This window comes from Balaenoptera musculus, chromosome 3, assembly GCF_009873245.2.
Source record: "Balaenoptera musculus isolate JJ_BM4_2016_0621 chromosome 3, mBalMus1.pri.v3, whole genome shotgun sequence".
Classification (NCBI taxonomy): domain Eukaryota; kingdom Metazoa; phylum Chordata; class Mammalia; order Artiodactyla; family Balaenopteridae; genus Balaenoptera; species Balaenoptera musculus.
This window is the reverse complement of record NC_045787.1, coordinates 168113722-168130705: the sequence shown is the minus strand read 5'-3', so window position 1 is coordinate 168130705 and position 16984 is coordinate 168113722. Positions and strand designations below refer to the sequence as shown.

Below are 16984 nucleotides of genomic sequence, written 5' to 3'. Positions count from 1 at the left end.
GTCCCTTGACCCCCAGGCTGGAGCGGTGACCAGAGAGGTGCCAGGGCGTCTTCAGCACCTTGGAGAGCGGTGGCGGGCGGAGAGCAGGGCGCACCAGGAGTGCAAGGTAGCTCTGGCCCGCCCCCCACCCCCACCCCCACCCCGACCCTTCCGGGGTATTCGCGGAAGGCCTGCGGCAGTTGCCTTCCTGCGGGGCCGGGACCCCCACCCTGCTCGTTTTATGGATGAGGAGACTGAGGCATCGGGAATGAAGGGACCTGCCCAAGGTCACAGCTGGGGAGGACTGACCCCAGCTGCACCTGTGCTCTTCCTTTAACGCGTCACCCTGGCCCTCCCCAAGCACAGGTGCCTGGGGGTTGCAACTGCGATCAAAAAACGCGGCCTCTCTCAAGGGGCTCACAGCCTAGTAGCAGAGGGCACATAATAAAGAATCCCGCAAGTCAGAATTACAAACTGAGGACTCAGCAAATGTCAGCAGCTGGTAAGGCCCTCCTTCGCCCCCAGGCCTGGACTGCATGCCCAGGCACACATCCCAGGGGGTGAGGGGACCACACAGCCCTGCCCCCAGGGACTAGGACCCAGGGCAAGGTTGTGGATGGCAAACACAGACTCAGATGCAAGAAATTCTTTTATTGCATTGAAGGCTTTTCTGGAAGCCTGGAGGAAGCCAGGTGGACCCACCCTTCTTCCTCCAGCCCCAAAGGCAGTGTGAGCTTCTATTGTCTGTCCTGCCATGAAGTTTGGCTCCTAAATGATGGCCCTGCCTCCCTTCCCTCCTGGAGGGACTGTGAAGGCTGTCTGGGGGTAGGCAGGGGCTGGAGAGTGTGAGGGCCCAGGGGTCAGAGGAAACCACAGAGGGCCTGGCCACACCTCCCAGGAACATCCTGAGTCAGAGGCTGGAGCCTGGGGTTGGAGCAGGTACGGGGTGGGGGGGTGTCAGCTCCAAGGTCAGGGTCCAGGGGGGATGCTCCTTCCCAGGCCCCCTCCAGAGGCCCCAAGCTAAAGGGAGGTGCAATGGAGGGCAAGTCTGCCCCGGGGCCTGGAGCCCAGCTCTCAGCACCCTGAGGTCTCCCCCCAAGGACAGAGACAAGTAACAAAGTGAAACCAGTAAGAAAAAAAAAAGAATCCATGGTTTCTACAAAGAGCCCCGCCCTCCCCAGGCCCCCTGGTCAGCTGGGAACCACCTCGGTCTTCACTCTTTTGGGGGGCCTGCGGGGAGCAGGACTGTCCAGCAGCTCCCTTTTGGGGCTGGCGGGCCCGGAGCCGTTGTGCTGGGCGCCAGGCTCAGCTGTGGGCTCCTGCTTGGGGCTGGTGGGCGCTGGGCTGTGGAGCTGGGCGGGGGCCTCCTCCTTGGGCTCCAGCTTGGGGGTGGGTGGGCGGGGCAGGGGTGGCAGCGCCCTCTCCAGCACGCGGGGGCCGTCCCAGGCCGGGATCTCCAGGCCCAGATGCTTCATGAGCCGGGTCATGACCTCATCTACATAGCCGTGGATACGCAGGTCTGCGTGGCGGTCCTGCGGGGGGCGGGGACCGGTCAGGCGGAGGGAGAAGGCTTGGGGGGGCGTGGGGTGTCAGGGGTCACGGGTGGGCTCCAGCACGTACGTGCTTGGTGGGCTGAAGGTTGACGATGACCAGCCGGCCTCCGCGGCGTTTGGTGGCGAGGGGCAGGTTCCCGCTGGGCCGGATTTGCAGGGAGGTGCCCAGCGTGATGGACAGGTCCGCGTTCCTGGGGCCAGGAGGCGGGATTAGCCTGAGCCCCTCGGCAAGGGTCTCTGCAGCCCCCTCCTGCCCCACGAGGCTGGGGGCGGGCGGTCTCCGACACACACACCACCCCACCCTTGCTCAAATGCCATGGCTTCACTGCTCTGCTGACACGCCGGCGCCAGCCCTGGGAGGCCGGCTCACACAGCGCCCATCTCTGCCTGGGGGCCGGCTTGCCCCAGCTTCCAAGCTGCCCTGAATCCTGCCCGCCGCTTCCCTTCCGCCGGAGCCACCCCACCCCGTCGGCAGGAGTGGAGTTGCTGATGTGGGTGGGACCTTCCCCACTTGGACTCCTGGGTTCCAGACCTGGCTCAGTCATTCCTGGCTGGGCAGTGTGGACGGAGGTGTCAGCTTGCTCCAGCCTCGGTATCCTCGTCTGTAAAATGGGCCCCGAGCAGCACCCACCCTGGGCTGTGGTGAGGATGGTGTGTGAGGCCTCTGGCCGGGGCCAGGGGTATGAGGGCTCGGTACACAGGAGCTGCCATTGTTACGGGGGAAGCGAAGCCCAGAGAGGGTGTGGGCCACCTCTTTCCTGATGTCTCCGGGGTTGCAGCTGGCTGTGTTTCTGCCCCTCCCCTGCCCACCCCACCCTGGGCTCGGCGGGGGTCAGACCTGCTGGCCTCATCGGCCAGAGTGAGGTCCCGGTCAGGCAGGGAGTCTTCCCAGTCCAGGATAGTGTCTCTCAGCTCCCCCCTGTATGGAGAGCGGGGAGTCAGCAGGGACACTGGCCACCTCCCCTGGGGACCAGGGCGTGGGGAGGGGCCGCTTACCTGCAGGCCCGCAGCCCCCTTGACTTGGCCACGGTGCAGAGCCGGCCGGTGGCCTTCAGGCCCATGCTGCCCACGACGGCGTCCCGGACGTACTGCCTGTGTCGGGAGGGGGAGGGGTCAGCTCCCTGACTGCTCCCAGGTGCCTACCCTGCGGCCCCACCTGGGTGGCTCTTGCTTTTTGCAGGCAGCTGTTCTCCCAGGAAAGCGGGGGCCACATGACCAGAATCTAAGCATGAGGGGACATCTGGCAAACCCACCACGGGGGGGGCAGAGGGGGCCTGCCACAAAACAGCTGGCCTGGCTGCTTCAAAAGGTCCACAGCTCGGAAAACAGAGAAAGGTCGGGAACTGCTCCAGGTAAAGGAGACTAAAGAGATGGGACACTGGCATGCAGAGTGCCACCCTGGGTTGGACCCTGCACCAGGGGAAAAACAGCAACAATGGGAGGGAACACTGGGAACACAGATTGGGGATCGAATAGTCGCGTTTGTGGTTTTTACATTTCCTGACTTCAGAAACTGCACCGCGGCTGTGGAAGAGAATACCGTGGCTCGTGGGAGATGTCTAAAGGGTTTAAGGGGCAAAGGATAAGGAAATCTGCCCCTTGAACAGTAGAGCAAATCTGAACACAGAGAGAAGAGGAGAAACAAATTGTGGCGAAATGGTAACATTGATGAATCTAGGTCAGGGTCAGCAAACCATAGCCCTGAGGATCAAATCCGGCCCTCTGCTTCCCATTTTCATAAATAAAGTTGTATTGGCACACGGCCATGCCCATTCCTTTAAGTGCTGTCTATAGCAGCTTTCACGCTACAGAGCTGATAGTCACGACAGAGATAGTCTGGCCCACAAAGCTGAAGGTATTTACCATCTGGCCCTGTACAGGAAAAAGTTGGGGATCCCCGGTCTAGGTGAAGTATGAGTTCATTGTATGGTTCTTGTGAGTTTTCCACCAGATAGAAGTTTTTCGAAATAAATTTAGAGAGAAAAAAAATTTGTTTTTTAAAGTTGGGGCCCCACCTGTGCTCTGGTCTCAAGAGATTCCACCCGCAGGGGAGCCACACGCACCCACCACACCTGAGTTATTCACACCCGTAAGGCTGCTTGCCCAGCAGAGGGAGACACGCCCAGAGCCCTCCTGTTCCAGGAAGGCTCAGCCTTCCCAGAGCCAGAAGAATGCCCCGTCACACCCTGTTACGGGCTGAGTGGTGCCTCCCAAGTATTTTGGAATAAGACCTTATTTGGAAGTAGGGTTGTTGCAGATGTACTGGGTGGGTTCAGATGAGGTCACATTTGAGTAGGGTGGCCCCTCACCCATATGACTGGTGTCCTTATAAGAAGAGGGGACACAGGGACTTCCCTGGTGGTCCAGGGGGTAAGACTCTGTGCTCCCGATGCAGGGGGCCCGGGTTCGATCCCTGGTTGGGGAACTAAATCCTACACGCTGCAACTGCAACTAAGAGCTCGCATGTGGCAACTAAAAAAGATCCCGCATGCCACAACGAAGATCCTGCGTGCCGCAACTAAAGCCACAAATAAATATTAAAAAAAAAAAAAAAAAAAAAGAGAAGGGGACACAGACACACAGGGACACGGAAACGTGATAAAAGAGTCAGAGGCTGGAGTGATGAGTCTACAGCCAAGGATGGTTGGAAACCACGAGGAGCTGGAAGAGGCAGGAAGGATCCTCTGCAACAGGGTTCAGAGGGAGCACGGCCCTGCCAACACCTTGATTGTGGACTTCGAGCTTTCAGACCCATGAGACTATCAGTTTCTGTTGTTTTAAGTTACTCAGGTTGTGGCAGTTTGTTACAGCAGCTGCAGGAAATGAATACACCTCCTGGGAGGAAGATACGCCCCCAAGTCCCACCCTGGGAGGGTCACACCCTCGTCTCTGGAAACATCAGGTTCAACTCACAAGGCCCTCCTGCAGAGCCCGACCTGGGTCATCCACGCCTTGGGCCCCCGCCCCTACCCTCCGTGGCACTCACGTCTTACACTTGACACATTCTTCTACAAACATGTTTCCGTGAAGCTCTGCCAGCTTGTCCCTGTGGGAGGAGAAGGAAGAGGCTTAGTGGAGGAGATCCAGAGGGCTCAGGGCTGGAATCCCCCCCAGGACCAGGAAGAGGGGATCTCGATTCTCCAGACGTGCCCGCCTGGCAGACACTGACAGTGGCAGCTGAGCACCAAGCATTTCTCCTGGCTGAATCGCCACAGTGGCCTTGAGAGGGAGGGGCTGCCATCAACACCCGTCTTCCAGATGAGGAAACTGAGGCTCGGAGAGAGGGGCAGCCTGCCCAAGGCTGAGCGCGGCTGGACGCGGGGTGCACCTGGGGAAGCCGGAGCGCACGTGCAGCCCGTCCACGTTCTGGCTGACCAGGAAGCGGAGGAGGCCCACGCGCTCCAGCTGCACCAGTGCCATGTGAGTCTTCGTGGGCCGCGCGTTCTCAAAGGTGGTGTCGAACTTGGGGGCCAGGCCCTGCTCCTCCATCGTCCAGACGCCATGGGGGCCCCTGAGGTGGCAGGCGGGAGAGACAGAGAGAGCTTAGGGATCAGGAAGAGAGGGGACAGAAAAGGACAGAGAAGAGGAGACAGAGAAACAGAGGCAGAGAAAGAGAATCAGAGAGAGAGTGACACAGTCAAAGGAGGGGGTGGGGGAGGAAGGAGGGAGAACGTGGTACACAAGGGCAGAAATTAACTATTCAATTCCACCAACACTTACTGCTGCTGCACTGAGCCTGGCCCTGCGCTGGGTGATGCTGGGGCTCTAGGGGACCCAGGCCCTGCCCTCAAGGAGTCCTCCATCTTGTGGGGAGAGACATAGGTGGACACAGACCCTCCAGCTCTGTGGGGCTGGGGCAGAGGGAGGAACCCGGGGCTGGGCTGGCCCAGTAGAAGCGGTGAGGGCTCTTTGTGGAACTGTGGGAAGGCTTCCTGGAGGAGGCTGAGCTGTCTCTTGAACAGACAGGAAAGGGCCGGGCAGCTCAGACAGAAGAGGTAAGCAAAGGCCAGGGGTCTGGCAACAGCCTGTGAGTGGTCTGGGGGCTGCAGGGGCTGAGGTTGGAGAGTTGATCCAGGGCTAGGTTGGGAAGAGCTTTGATTTCCAGCCTGAAGTGCTTAGAACTCTCCTGTGTGGCAATGGGGAGCCATGGCAGGTTATGGAAGGGGGGTGAGATTCACACCTTAAAATTCTAACATTCCTCCAAGAACAAGGAATCTGCTCTTCTGCTGTTAGGAGTCTGCTCCGGGGGCCTGAGAGGCCTTAGAAAGAGAGTACAATTGTGATAGGCCTGCCCTACGGGGTAGGGTTGCACACTCAGCACCTACGGGGGCCACTCGGAGGCCATCAGTTAGAGACCCCTGCTTTTCAGCAATGAGACTCTTGTCTAACACAGCCTGCCTAAAGTTAGACATTATCTGTCCTCACACCCTCACTTACAGGTGAGGAAACTGAGGTCCAGGTGGTTAAGCCACTTGTCCCACCAGAGGTCTGACAGAAAAATATTTGCAAGTGAGTATGGAGCTAATTGTCCTTGATATCAATTCTCCCCTTTTTCTCTGGTAATAAAAGAACCCCACTACTTAGCCTTGCACAGTGCGCCTAGACGAAAGACTACATTTCCCAGCAACACTTGCAACTCGGTATAGTCAGGTGACCAAGTTCTGGCCGGTGGAATGGAATGCTGGGTGTGATATAAAGGGACATGCTCCAAAGGAAGGGTCTTTCCCATCCCCAACACCCCAGGGGACTGACAGATCACCCCAGACTCAGCGGGAGGGAAGGCGGCAGTAGGGGTTCCGATGGCCACACATCTGCGAGCTCACAGGGAAGCCCTGCCTTGACTTCCCTCCATGCGCACGGACCTGAAGTCGGGGATGCCTGAGGCTGTGCTGATGCCCGCGCCCGTGTGGAACACCACGTTGGAGGACTGCCAGACCAGCTGTGCCAGCTCCCATACCTTCCGCTCCAACTCCTCAGGGGGGTCAAAGACCTGTTGGGTGGGAGAGAGTGGAAGGGAGTGAAACAGGAGGGAAGGGGGCAGGGCACAACCTTTAAAAGAGTGACACAGCCGTAGGACGTAACAAAAACTGGTTAAAGGTCCAAGATGGCGGAAGATTCGACTTCCAGTAGACCTGGAGCCTCATTATACACTCATTGTAATACCTCAGCATATGCTAAATGTATTAACACCCACAGGTGTCAGGACAGTTCAAAGGCTAACCATAAATGGCCGAAAAGTGGGCGGTGGCCCAATTCCTGGAACTCCCCACCCCTTCCCCGAAATAGTTGGAATAATTCTCCCACTCACTAACTAGCCTATGAAATTACCCAGCCCATACAAACTAACCACGCCATATTTCGAGGCCTCTCACCTTCTGATGTGGCCCCAGGGCGGAGAAAGTGTCTGGTGCATGGTAAGTGCTTAATAAATGTTTGTGGAATAAAGTGGAAACCAGGCAGAAGAGGAGTGGGGCTTCACACCACCTGGGAGCTCACTAATGCCTGACTCGGAAGGGGCGCACTAGCCTTTGTGGGGCGGGGGCAATCTTCTCCCCCGTTTACAGAAGAGAGGAGACACAAAAGGAAGTGACCCCGCCAAGGTCTCAGTGTATGGTGGGGACTTCCTCTCGGCGTGGCTGGAGGGGTCTTTCTGACTTACATCCTCCAGGTTCCTCCCCAGCTCAAAACCCTTCCTCATCACACCCTCAGGACGGTGTCAGCTCCCCAGCTTGGCACTTGAGGCCCATCCTGGCCTGGTTCTGGTAACCTCTCTGGCCTAATCTGTTCTCCAAGTTTGTTTATTCCCACCTCCGCGCCATTGCCCCGGTAGTGCCTTCCGCCTGGAACTACAGCCCCTGGTCCCCCATCAGAACTTCAGGACTTCCCGACGTGGGTCCTAGCCTCAGTCCCAGCCTGACCGACCCGGAGCTGGGCGTGGTCGCGTCCCCAGGCGCGCTGGGGCGTCACTTCCCGCCCCCTCCTCACTGGGAAGTCCCTCCCATTGTCTAGCTTCAGTGTCTCCTGATACTCCCAGAATGCCCGCTGCCAGGCGGCCCCGCCCAGCCCACGGCCCTGACGATGGCCGTCGGGACACCCAGCCGCGCTCACCTCGGGGAGGCCGCACTTGCCCTTGTCCGCGTACGGCGACAGCCCCGCCGCATAATTCACCGACATCCTCGAGACCCCAACGGGAACAATAAAGTTTCCCTTGTTGCAGCCGCGTCCGCCGGAAACGGGGTGGGACAAGGAAGAAGGAGGAGCCGCCTTCTCATCCTCCGTACCCGGCCTCTTCTCCCCAAGGCGCATGCGCCTCGTGCTGACGCCTCAGTCGCCATATTAACTGCTGGCAAAGAGCAGCCAGCTTCCTACTGTGCTGGGGATGTGGAGAGTGGCGGGAAAAGGGCTGTCCAGTGACCCGAGCTGGAAACTAAGGGACTGACCACGTGAGAGTTCTCTAGTCACCTCTAAAATGAGGGGCGCAAGCGATCGTTTCCCTCTTTCCCCTTTTTACAAATGAGTAAACTGATACTCCCCTTCCCCGCACCCCACCCCTCACAGGACAGAGCCTGAGAGAAGGGACCCAGGACTTATGCTTCGAGTCCAAGGTTCTTTCCCCTGCACATTTCATAAGTTTCTAAATTTACAAATGCAGGGTACCTGTGCATGTGTGCGGGGGCCGCAGGGGGTGGCAATTTGGGGCTTCACTAGGGAGGGTCACGGACGCCACTCTAAGTTATCTGAACATTATCCAGGTGGATGATTATCAGTCAGCAGGACAGGTCCTGACTTCACCAAGAGGCTGGGGAAACTGCTCACACTCACTGGGGCTGGAGGCCTTGAGGACTCATTTAAGAAATGTATTGTTTACTGGGGAGACGCTGGAGAACACAGGCAGCACCCTGTGACGGGGCAATGGTGACTTAGTGTGAGTGGGTTGTAATGAGGGCACTGGGCAATGAAGGAGCTCAGAGGAGGCGCCTGACCCAGCCTGGGGGCAACCAGCAAGGCTTCCTGGAGGAGGGGATGTGGCAGCAAAGATCTGAACAGTGAGTACGATTGTGGTGGGGAGAATCAGCCAGTTGGGGGGTGACAGGAGGTACAGAAAGAGGGCTCCTGGCATAGGGACCGCAAGTACAAAGGCTGAGAAGAGAGGAAAAGGGTGGCTCATTCCAGAAACTGAAATCCGTCCAGCCATGGTCGGGAAGAACATCGGTGTCTTCCCACCAGAGCCCCTTGGCCAACAGACAGCCCTGCTGCCAGCCTGTCTCCTCCCTCTGTTCATCCCCGGCCCCCTGGGGCAGCTGCCCGCTCAGAGCTGATCAGGTGTCAGAGCTGAGAGCTGGGAGCTGCTGGTGCGAGCTGGTGGCCCAGCTGGGAGCAGGTAACCAGAGCTGGCAGTGGACACAGTGGCCTGGTGCTGGAGTCACTGGAGCTGCAGGAGGTAGGAGGGGACGGAGTTAAGGGAGGCCTGGGATGGAGGCTCCCCTTAAGGGCCTCAGGCTCCTTGCCCCTGATCCCTGGCATGTGGGAGAAAGGAAAGGCTGGTGTGTGTCCCACCTATGCTGAGGCACGCTGACACCCCCACACACACTCATTCATGCGTGCACCTCCCACTTCCCAGCCTTTGTGCTGTCTAGGGTACGTACCCTCTTTTTCTGCTGCTGCAGCTCAATATCCTGCCCAGCCATCAGGCCCTGTTCATATATCATCACCTCTTCCAGGAAGCAGCTCCCTAGATGAGGGTACTTCCCCCTCCCCCAGCCTGTGGATTACCTCCTGCCCAGGCAACCTGCGGACTCCTCTCTTGGGTGTCAGTTACACCCTGCTCTGGGTGTGATTGAGTCCGTTAGACAGGAGTAAAGAAGAAGGGTGGGGTGGGTGGTGAGTGAATGGGTACATTGATTGAACGGGGTAAATTGAAGGGGTGAATGAAAGGATAGGCAGTAGATGGATGGGCGGGTGGATGAACAAGTGGATGGATGGGTGGGTGGGTTTTGGATGGATGCGTGGTAAGTAGATGGGTCAGTGGATGGTGGATGAAGGATGGTTGGGTGGGTAGATGGTAGGTGGATGTTGGCTGTATGGGTGGGTGCATAGGTGGATGGGTGGGTGGATAGTTGAGGGAGATAGGTGGTTGGATGAGTGGTTGGGTGGGTGGATGGGATGGTGGGTGGGATGGTGGGTGGGTGATGGATGAAGGATGGTTGAAGGGTGCGTGGAGAACCATGAGAAGATGAGTTGGGTGGATGAGTGGGTAGGTGGTGGCCAGTGGGTGATTGGATGGATGAGTGGATGGTGGGTGGATGGGCAGGTGGATGGTGGGTGGATGGTGGATAGAGCACTGTTGAAGGGTACGTGGAGGACCATGAGAACATAAGTTGGGCGGATGGTGGACAGTGGGTGGATGTAGAAGTGCTTGGGTTGGAGGATGGATGCACAGGTGAGTGGATGGGCGGAAAGATGATTTGGAGAATTCATGGGCAGGTGAGCAGGTGAAAGGACAGGTGAAGGATATGTCTTAACAGAAATCCCACTCAGACATAGGAAGGAATTCCTAGCCAGACACCTGGCAAAATGCCCCCTTGAGATCCCTGCCTGACCTCTATACCTGCACATGCACGAAACTCAAAACAGGCTAAGCTGGACAGACATGCATGCACACACATACCTTGTGCTCACACGTGCACACACATGCATGCAGCCATCACCCCAGACCTCTGCCCACCTTGGGTGACTTGCCTCCATGCTCTCACTCACACAGGAGCCAGGCTGGTGTAAGGGGACTTAGCTGCAAGAATTTTCTCTCTGAAAATGTTTCCAAGAAACATGTCTCTGTGCTAAGACACCTCGGCTCTGGGCCTGGCCCCCCAGGAGCCCCTAACTATTCAAGAAAACAGAACCAGTCCAGACACTTCCAGCCTCTGGAGCCAGGGGTGGGGCAGAGGAAGAGCTGGGGGAACCCAATTTGAGGAGTTAGAGTTCTGCCTACTAGTAAGAGGCAAAGCTGATCAGAACACCATGGGATTTTGGAACTGGGCTGTGAAGGATGAATAGGAGTTCACCAGAGAAGGAAAAAAAAAAAAGGCATCCTAGGTAGAAGTAACTGCACAGATAAAAGCTTGAAACCAGAAAAAGCCTGATCTACTTGGGCAACAGGGAATACTGGTGGGATACATTTATTGAGCACCTACTGTTTGCCAGGCTCTATGCTAGGGACCTCACAGGAAACTGGCCACAAGTTGGTTAGGAGGGGATTATTTCCTGCATTTTATGGAAGAGGGATGTAAAACACAGAGAGGGCAAGTGACCTGCTGAAGGACACACAGAAGTTAGAAGATGGGATAGGTCCATGTCCTGCTCTAGGGGCTGGGATGGCCAGGGGGGGAGGAGGAAGTGGTACTTTTGAGGAGTGGGAGGTGGACGGCTCTCCTGCCCACCAGGATTGATGTCTCTTACCCCCTGGCCTTCTGTAGGTGGCCTGGGGAGAGGAGAAACACCTGACACTGGCCATGAAGACCCTCCGGGCACGATTTAAGAAGACAGAGGTGAGTCTGAGGCCACTGAGATGCCCGATGTCCCCCAACTTCAGGCTCCTGTCCCCCAGGACCTGGCTGAAGATCCACTGGGCCCTTGGACTGCTGTCCTCCGTCTGTCATCAGATTCTTTTGGCAGCTTCCGTATGACCAAGCCCCTCCCTGTTCAAAACTCTTCTATGGTTCCCCACCATCCACAGGTTCAAGTTTACCCTTTTAGCCTCTGGCCACCTCCCCTCCCTTTCCTCTCTACTGCCCCCTGCTGCCCTGATCTCCACATTACTTCCTGTTCAAGCTTTTCAGCCACCATGCCTTTGTCCAGGCTGTTCCCTCCACCTGCAATTCTCTTCCCTGTACTACTATGCATCGGATCCTCCCCATCCCTCACAATTTGGCTCCAAGAACATTTCTTCCGGAAGATCTCTATTCTCAGCTACAGTGACCACTTGCTTTTCTGGGGCCTCACTTTCTCGGGGACCCTGATTTCTTGCTTTTGAGTATTTATTCAGCAAATATTTGTATTGGGTGCTGTTCTAGGCACAGAGGACACAGCAGTCAACAGGGCAGACCGAAATCCCTGCCCTTGTGGAGCTGACAGCTGTGTTGGGGAGATGGATGCTGAACAAGATAAATAAGTGAAAGGCATATTTTGTACCAGGGAGACAAAGAAAGCAAAGAAAGGGAATTTAAAGCATCTGGGGCAGGGGAGATGGTTGCAGTTTTAAAGCAGGTTGTCCGGAAAGGCCTCACCAAGAAGCTGATATTAGAGCAAAGATCAGAAGGGAAAGGAGGAGGAAATCATGTGTGTATTTGCAGGAATTGCATTCCAGGCAGAGGGAACAGCCAGTGCAAAGGCCCTGAGGTAGGGTCTTGCTGGCTTCTCTTGCAGCTATATTTTGGGCTGTGAACTTCCAGAGACTGTGCTCCTTCCTCATTCATTACCCACTCCCTCCCGGCCCCGCTAGTCCCTGCCAGTGTGCAGGCTGGTCCAGGGCACAGAGTCACAGAAGCTAAGTGAGCATTCAGATGTAGACTCTGGCAGCCAGCCTTCCTGAGCACTGGCCTCTGTCAGGCTAAACTTCCCAATTACAGCACAAAGAAACCAGGGTCCAGAGAGGTTAACTCACCTCTCCTGGTCACAGAGTAAAGTGGCAACGGGGAGATTCAAACCCACGCGTGTCTGACTTTAGAGCCCTTGGTCTTTCTCCCATGACAGGGCCTTCCCATCCGGAAGGCCCAAGGCAATCAGGGAGGCTACCTGGAGGAGGTGGTGCTGGAGCAGAGCCTGGAAGGACAGGGAAGATTTAGACAAGTGAAGGCACACAGGGAGGGAGATGGGGACCAGTGTGAGCAAAGGTCTGGAGGCTGGGCAGAGCCTGGTTGATACAGGGACATAATGGGATGATGAAGAGGTTCTTTTGGCTGGAGCAGAGATTGTGAGGGGGAGCTGAGACCCGAGAGGGCCCAGCCTGAGGAGTCCTTGAATGTCAAAAACGGGGCAGAGGAACAAGCCTGGTTTTATTTTTTAATTTAAAAAAAATTTTTGGCCGTGCTGCACGGCATGCAGGATCTTAGTGCCCCAGCCAGGGATCGAACCCGTGGCCGCTGCTGTGGAAGAGCAGAGTCTTAACCACAGGACCGCCAGGGAAGTCCCAAGCCTGGTTTTACAGTCAGGTGGCTCTAGGTTCGAATCCTTCCTCTGTCCCTGACTAGCTCGGTGACTTTGCATATATCTCCGCCATTCTCTGGCCTTCCAAAGTTTTCCCAACTGATTTTTATTTTATTTTATTTTTATTTTATTTATTTATTTATTTATTTTGGCTGTGCTGTGCGGCTTGTGGGGTCTTAGTTCCCTGACCAGGGATCGAACCCATGCCCCCTGCAGTGGAAGCTCAGAGTCCTAACCACTGCACCGCCAGGGAATTCCCCCCTCAAAATGATTTTTAAATGTATTTTTATTATTTATCAATTTTAACATTCCTTTCATTTTGTTTATTTTAACGTTTAAAATTTACATTTAATGTCGTTGAACTCATTTTTATTTCATCCCATTTTTGTTTTTATTTATTTGTTTTCAAACACTACAAGGAGATTTCCATGTGCTTTGCAGATGTCAGCTCCTTTAACCCTCATAACAATCATGTAGGGTAGGAGCTTTTATCTCCACTTTATAAATGAGTAAACGATGCCCAGAGAGGTTAAGGAACTTGCCCAACGTCACACAGCTAGGAAGTGAGATGCCTGCCTTCTCCGCAGGCTGTGTTACTAGGATCACCTGTGTTACTAGGGCTGTGTTATTGGGCCTTGGTTGGGGGGGAAAGTGCATTGATTGAAGTGAGAGGGAAGGAGAGGGAGAGGGGGAGGGAGAGAGAAAGAGAGAGAGAGAGAGAGAGGGCACCAGAGCAAGGAATAAATTGTTTGTTAATCCCTACAAAACGTGGCATGGTGTTAGCTTCATTCACTGCAGAACGATCCTAAAGTTTTCATCCCGTTTGAAATCGATTCCTAGTTAGTGTTCGCATTTCCTGCTAAAAATTCCCGAGAAGTTGTAGCCAGTGGTAAACCAAACCATACGATTGTTGAATTTCAAAAGCAGAGTCCTGTTGAAATCCAATCCTTCAAAACGTTTGTGCCTCTAAAAGAAACAAAAACAAAAAAACACCTAATTTGGGACCTGGGTGTGTTTTGATAGGTGCCTGGCACAGAGTCAAGATGAGGAGGGCGGGAATAGAGGGATGTTAAAACCTCAGCCTGGGTGTGAGGGTCTCTGGGTATGTCAGGGAGGGCGGGGGCAGAGAGCAGAGCCCGCCTGGGCTGGAGCGGGCGCGGCAGATGGGAGGCCTGGGGGAGGAAAGAGAGGAGAAGCTGGTCCTCCATTCCCCCGCCAAAACCGCCCCCCACCCCCGTCAGTCCCTCTACCTGCCAGGCTCCAGTTTCTCTGCCAAATGCAGGAGTCAGGTTCAGCTTTTGTTCGGCTGCCCCGAGGGAAGAAAGCAAACACCCGCGACTGCAGTGGTGCGCCTCCACCTCCGTCTCCATCTCTCCGGACCTTCCGTTTCCCATTCTCAGCACACAACCTGCCCGGCACGCCCTCCCCGCTCCTTTCTGCTTCTCTCATGATACAGCCTGCTCTGCCAGGTCCCAGCAGAGCGCCCTACTTGCTGTGAGCCTTCTCGCACCCTCTCTGGGCCTCAGTTTTTCCATCCATAAGATGGGAGGGACTTCCCTGGCGGTCCAGTGGTTAAGACTCCGTGCTTCCAATGCAGGGAGCACGGGTTTGGTCCCTTGTTCGGGGAACTAAGATCCCACATGCCACGCGATGCCGCAAAAAAAAAAAAAAAAAAAAAAGATGGGAGTTAACTGGAGCCGGGAGCCTAGTTTTTGGATTCCCATCAACCTCCTGCCCTTATTTCAGGTTTTAGAAAAATCCTACAAGGAAGAAGATTGCGGATTTGTAGAAAATTTTAGAGATTCATAGACTCCCGGTGCCTCAACACTTTTTGGAAAATCTGTCTGTCTGTCTGTCTCTCCCTCACTTTTATTCCCAGAGTCACGGTTTCTTTTTCTTTTTCTTTTTCTTTTTTTCGGTTTGAACGAAGTAGTTTATTGCTATTAGATCAACACAGGCACTAGGGGATTGACTGAATTTTGTAGCTTGTAGTTTATTATTAGGATGCCCTGAAAAGTACTCTTGAAATGAACAAATGTACATATAGATATATATTAGATATGTGACCTTATTTTAAATGAGTCACTATTTCTTTAATTCATTCAACAAACATTTATTCAGCACCTACTGTGGGCTGGAGATCAGGGCCTGCTTCACAGACACACACACACACACCCTGCCACTCAGAAGGGCCCCATGTTTGTTTTCATACTCATTTCTCCCCATCTTGAAATTCTTCATAATTTTTCAACAAGGGGCCCTGCATTTTCATTTTGCACCGGGTCCTTCAAAATCTATACCCGGTACCTGCTGGGGATCCAGCCACAGTGACTAAGGGGGACAAAAATTCCTGCCTGTGCAGAGGTGACATTCTGTGAAGAAATCAAGAGGAAACAATATTTTCGGAAAGGTACACAGGATGATGTCAGGTAGTGATAAGAACGATGAAGGAAAGATAACCCCCCACTAAGGGGTCAGAGTGACAAGGGGTGATCAGAGAAGGGCTCTCTGAAGAGGTGTCTTCCAGTGCAAAAGACAGTAAAGGAATCAGCGTTGTGGGCGGTGGAGGAAGGAGGGCATTCCGGGTGGAGGACACAGCAAGGGCAAAGGCCCGGAGGTGGGCAGAGCTGTCTGAGGACCAGAAAGGAGACTACTGCGGCAGGATGTCACGGACCAGGGGAAAGGTAGAGGGAGATGAGTTCAGAGAGTTGACAAGGAGGATTGTATAGAGCAAAGCTAGGCACATTTTTCCTGTAAAAGGGCCAGAAAGTAAATTTTTTTTTTTTTTGCCACGCCACACAGCTTGTGGGATCTTAGTTCCCTGAGCAGGGATTGAACCCCGGCCCTCGGCAGTGAAAGCATGGAGTCCTAACCATTGGACCACCGGGGAATTCCCATAGGCCATTTGAAAATGAATGGGCATAGCCCCATCCCAATAACACTTGTTTTATGGACACTGAAATGTGAATTTCATATAATTTTCATGTGTCAGGAAGTATTACTCTTCTTTTGATTTTTTTTTTTGCCCTGACCACTTACAAGTGTAAAAACCATTCTTAGCTCTTGAGCTGGAGCAAACCAGGTGGGTGTGGGGTGGGCTGGGATTTGCCACCCCCCGCCCCAGCCCTGGGGACCTCAGTTGGCAGTTGGACTCCTTGCCATAGAACCTCCTGGGCTCTGTGAGCAGTTAGCATTTGATGCAAAGTCGCTGGAGGCTTCTGAGCAGAAGAGAGAAATGCTCTGATGTGGGCTTTAGGAAGCTGGTGGACCAGGGAGGGGAACAGAAGCAGGGAGGCCTGGGAGGAGGTGACCTCCAGATAGAATTGTGATGGGGCTGGACCACGGGTGAGAAGGGGTCCCTGGACGTAGTTTACAGCTGGTGGGGTTGGCTGCTGGATTGGGTGTGGGGTGAGAGAGGAGTGAGATGACGCTAAGACTTGGCCTAAGCCCCCACCGGGACAGCGACGCCCTTGGCCCACTGCGGGGGGCTTCTGAGCTTGTCTAGCATCCAGAAGGACAGGCCGAGGGCAGTTGGAAATCCGAGGCCTGAGCTGGGAGATCCATTTCAGTCTCCTCTCTGGACAAGCCTGAGAGGGTCACACCACCCCCCCTCGGTGTAAGAGGAGAGAGGAGCCCTTAACACCCTCCTTCCAACTCCCCAATTGCTTATCAGCAGACTCTCCATTTACCTGCCCCCACCTCTCCCTCCATCTGCCTAAAGGTGTCTAAGAATAATCACGGACAACAGCAGTGATCCTGCCCCCAGGTACACTGGGTGATCCCTGGGACATTTACGGTTGTCACATGGTGGGGGGTGTGCTTCTGGACCAGGGGTGCCGCTCGTCACCCCACAGAGTCCAGGATGGCCCCACCCCAGGGAATGACCAGGCTGAAGTGTCAGCAGTGCCTCTGGGTGGAGGAACCCGGCTCTGTAGTGTTCGTTCCATTATCTATCCCACTGTTAAAGAATTGAGGCCCAGAGAGGGAGAATGGCTGGCCCCGGGTCACACAGCAACTATACAATGGCCAAGCTGGGTTCAAAGCCCCAGTGCCTGTCAGCAGTCATTGCTCTTAAATTTGGGCTCCTGAAGGCCTGTCTCCTCACACATCCCTTCTCTCTCCTGTAATCCCAATCTTGTCCCTTCTCCTGGTCCCTTCTTGAATTTGCATCCACAACACAGTGGACTATCCTGACTTTTGGAACCGTTTGTGGCTCTCCTGACACCCCACACTCCCGGTTTCCCCCTCCT

At 55.0% G+C, this 16984-nt stretch overlaps 2 protein-coding genes across 10 annotated transcripts in view; one reads left to right on the top strand and one right to left on the bottom strand.

Moving 5' to 3' along the window:
* Window positions 1-196: 196 nt before the first annotated feature.
* Window positions 197-7766, bottom strand: SIRT6 (sirtuin 6). Of its 4 annotated transcripts, none has more exons than XM_036848966.1 (8): window positions 6905-7018; window positions 6395-6522; window positions 4861-5043; window positions 4519-4578; window positions 2529-2624; window positions 2371-2451; window positions 1600-1723; window positions 200-1511 (listed from the first exon to the last, which is right to left on the bottom strand). In XM_036848966.1, the coding sequence occupies exons 3-8, from the start codon at window positions 5019-5021 to the stop codon at window positions 1170-1172; spliced, it is 864 nt and encodes a 287-aa protein (XP_036704861.1). In that variant the 5' UTR covers window positions 5022-5043; window positions 6395-6522; window positions 6905-7018; the 3' UTR covers window positions 200-1169. The 4 variants fall into 4 exon arrangements, with proteins under 4 accessions (XP_036704860.1, XP_036704859.1, XP_036704861.1 ...); XM_036848963.1 differs by lacking the exon at window positions 6905-7018 and adding an exon at window positions 7641-7766 and having other exon boundaries at window positions 616-1511; XM_036848965.1 differs by lacking the exons at window positions 4861-5043; window positions 6905-7018 and adding an exon at window positions 7341-7473 and having other exon boundaries at window positions 197-1511.
* A 1120-nt stretch (window positions 7767-8886) lies between these two features.
* Window positions 8887-16984, top strand: part of ANKRD24 (ankyrin repeat domain 24) — a 26079-nt gene continuing 17981 nt past the window's right edge. For all 6 annotated transcript variants that reach the window (XR_005019465.1, XM_036849017.1, XM_036849014.1 and 3 more), the window contains exons 1-2: window positions 8887-8973; window positions 11006-11077. The gene's annotated coding sequence lies outside the window, so the exon portion shown is untranslated. The remainder of the gene's footprint in view (window positions 8974-11005; window positions 11078-16984) is intronic.

Excerpts from the sequence above, each read along its gene's own strand:
- SIRT6 (XM_036848963.1), bottom strand. The coding sequence starts at position 7,706 with ATGTCGGTGAATTATGCGGCGGGGCTGTCGCCGTACGCGGACAAGGGC. Across the intron at positions 4,579-4,860 it reads GTGCGCTCCGGCTTCCCCAG|GGACAAGCTGGCAGAGCTTC; the intron begins GTGCACCCCGCG and ends CTCCTCCCACAG. Across the intron at positions 1,724-2,370 it reads CTGGCCGATGAGGCCAGCAG|GAACGCGGACCTGTCCATCA; the intron begins GTCTGACCCCCG and ends TCCTGGCCCCAG.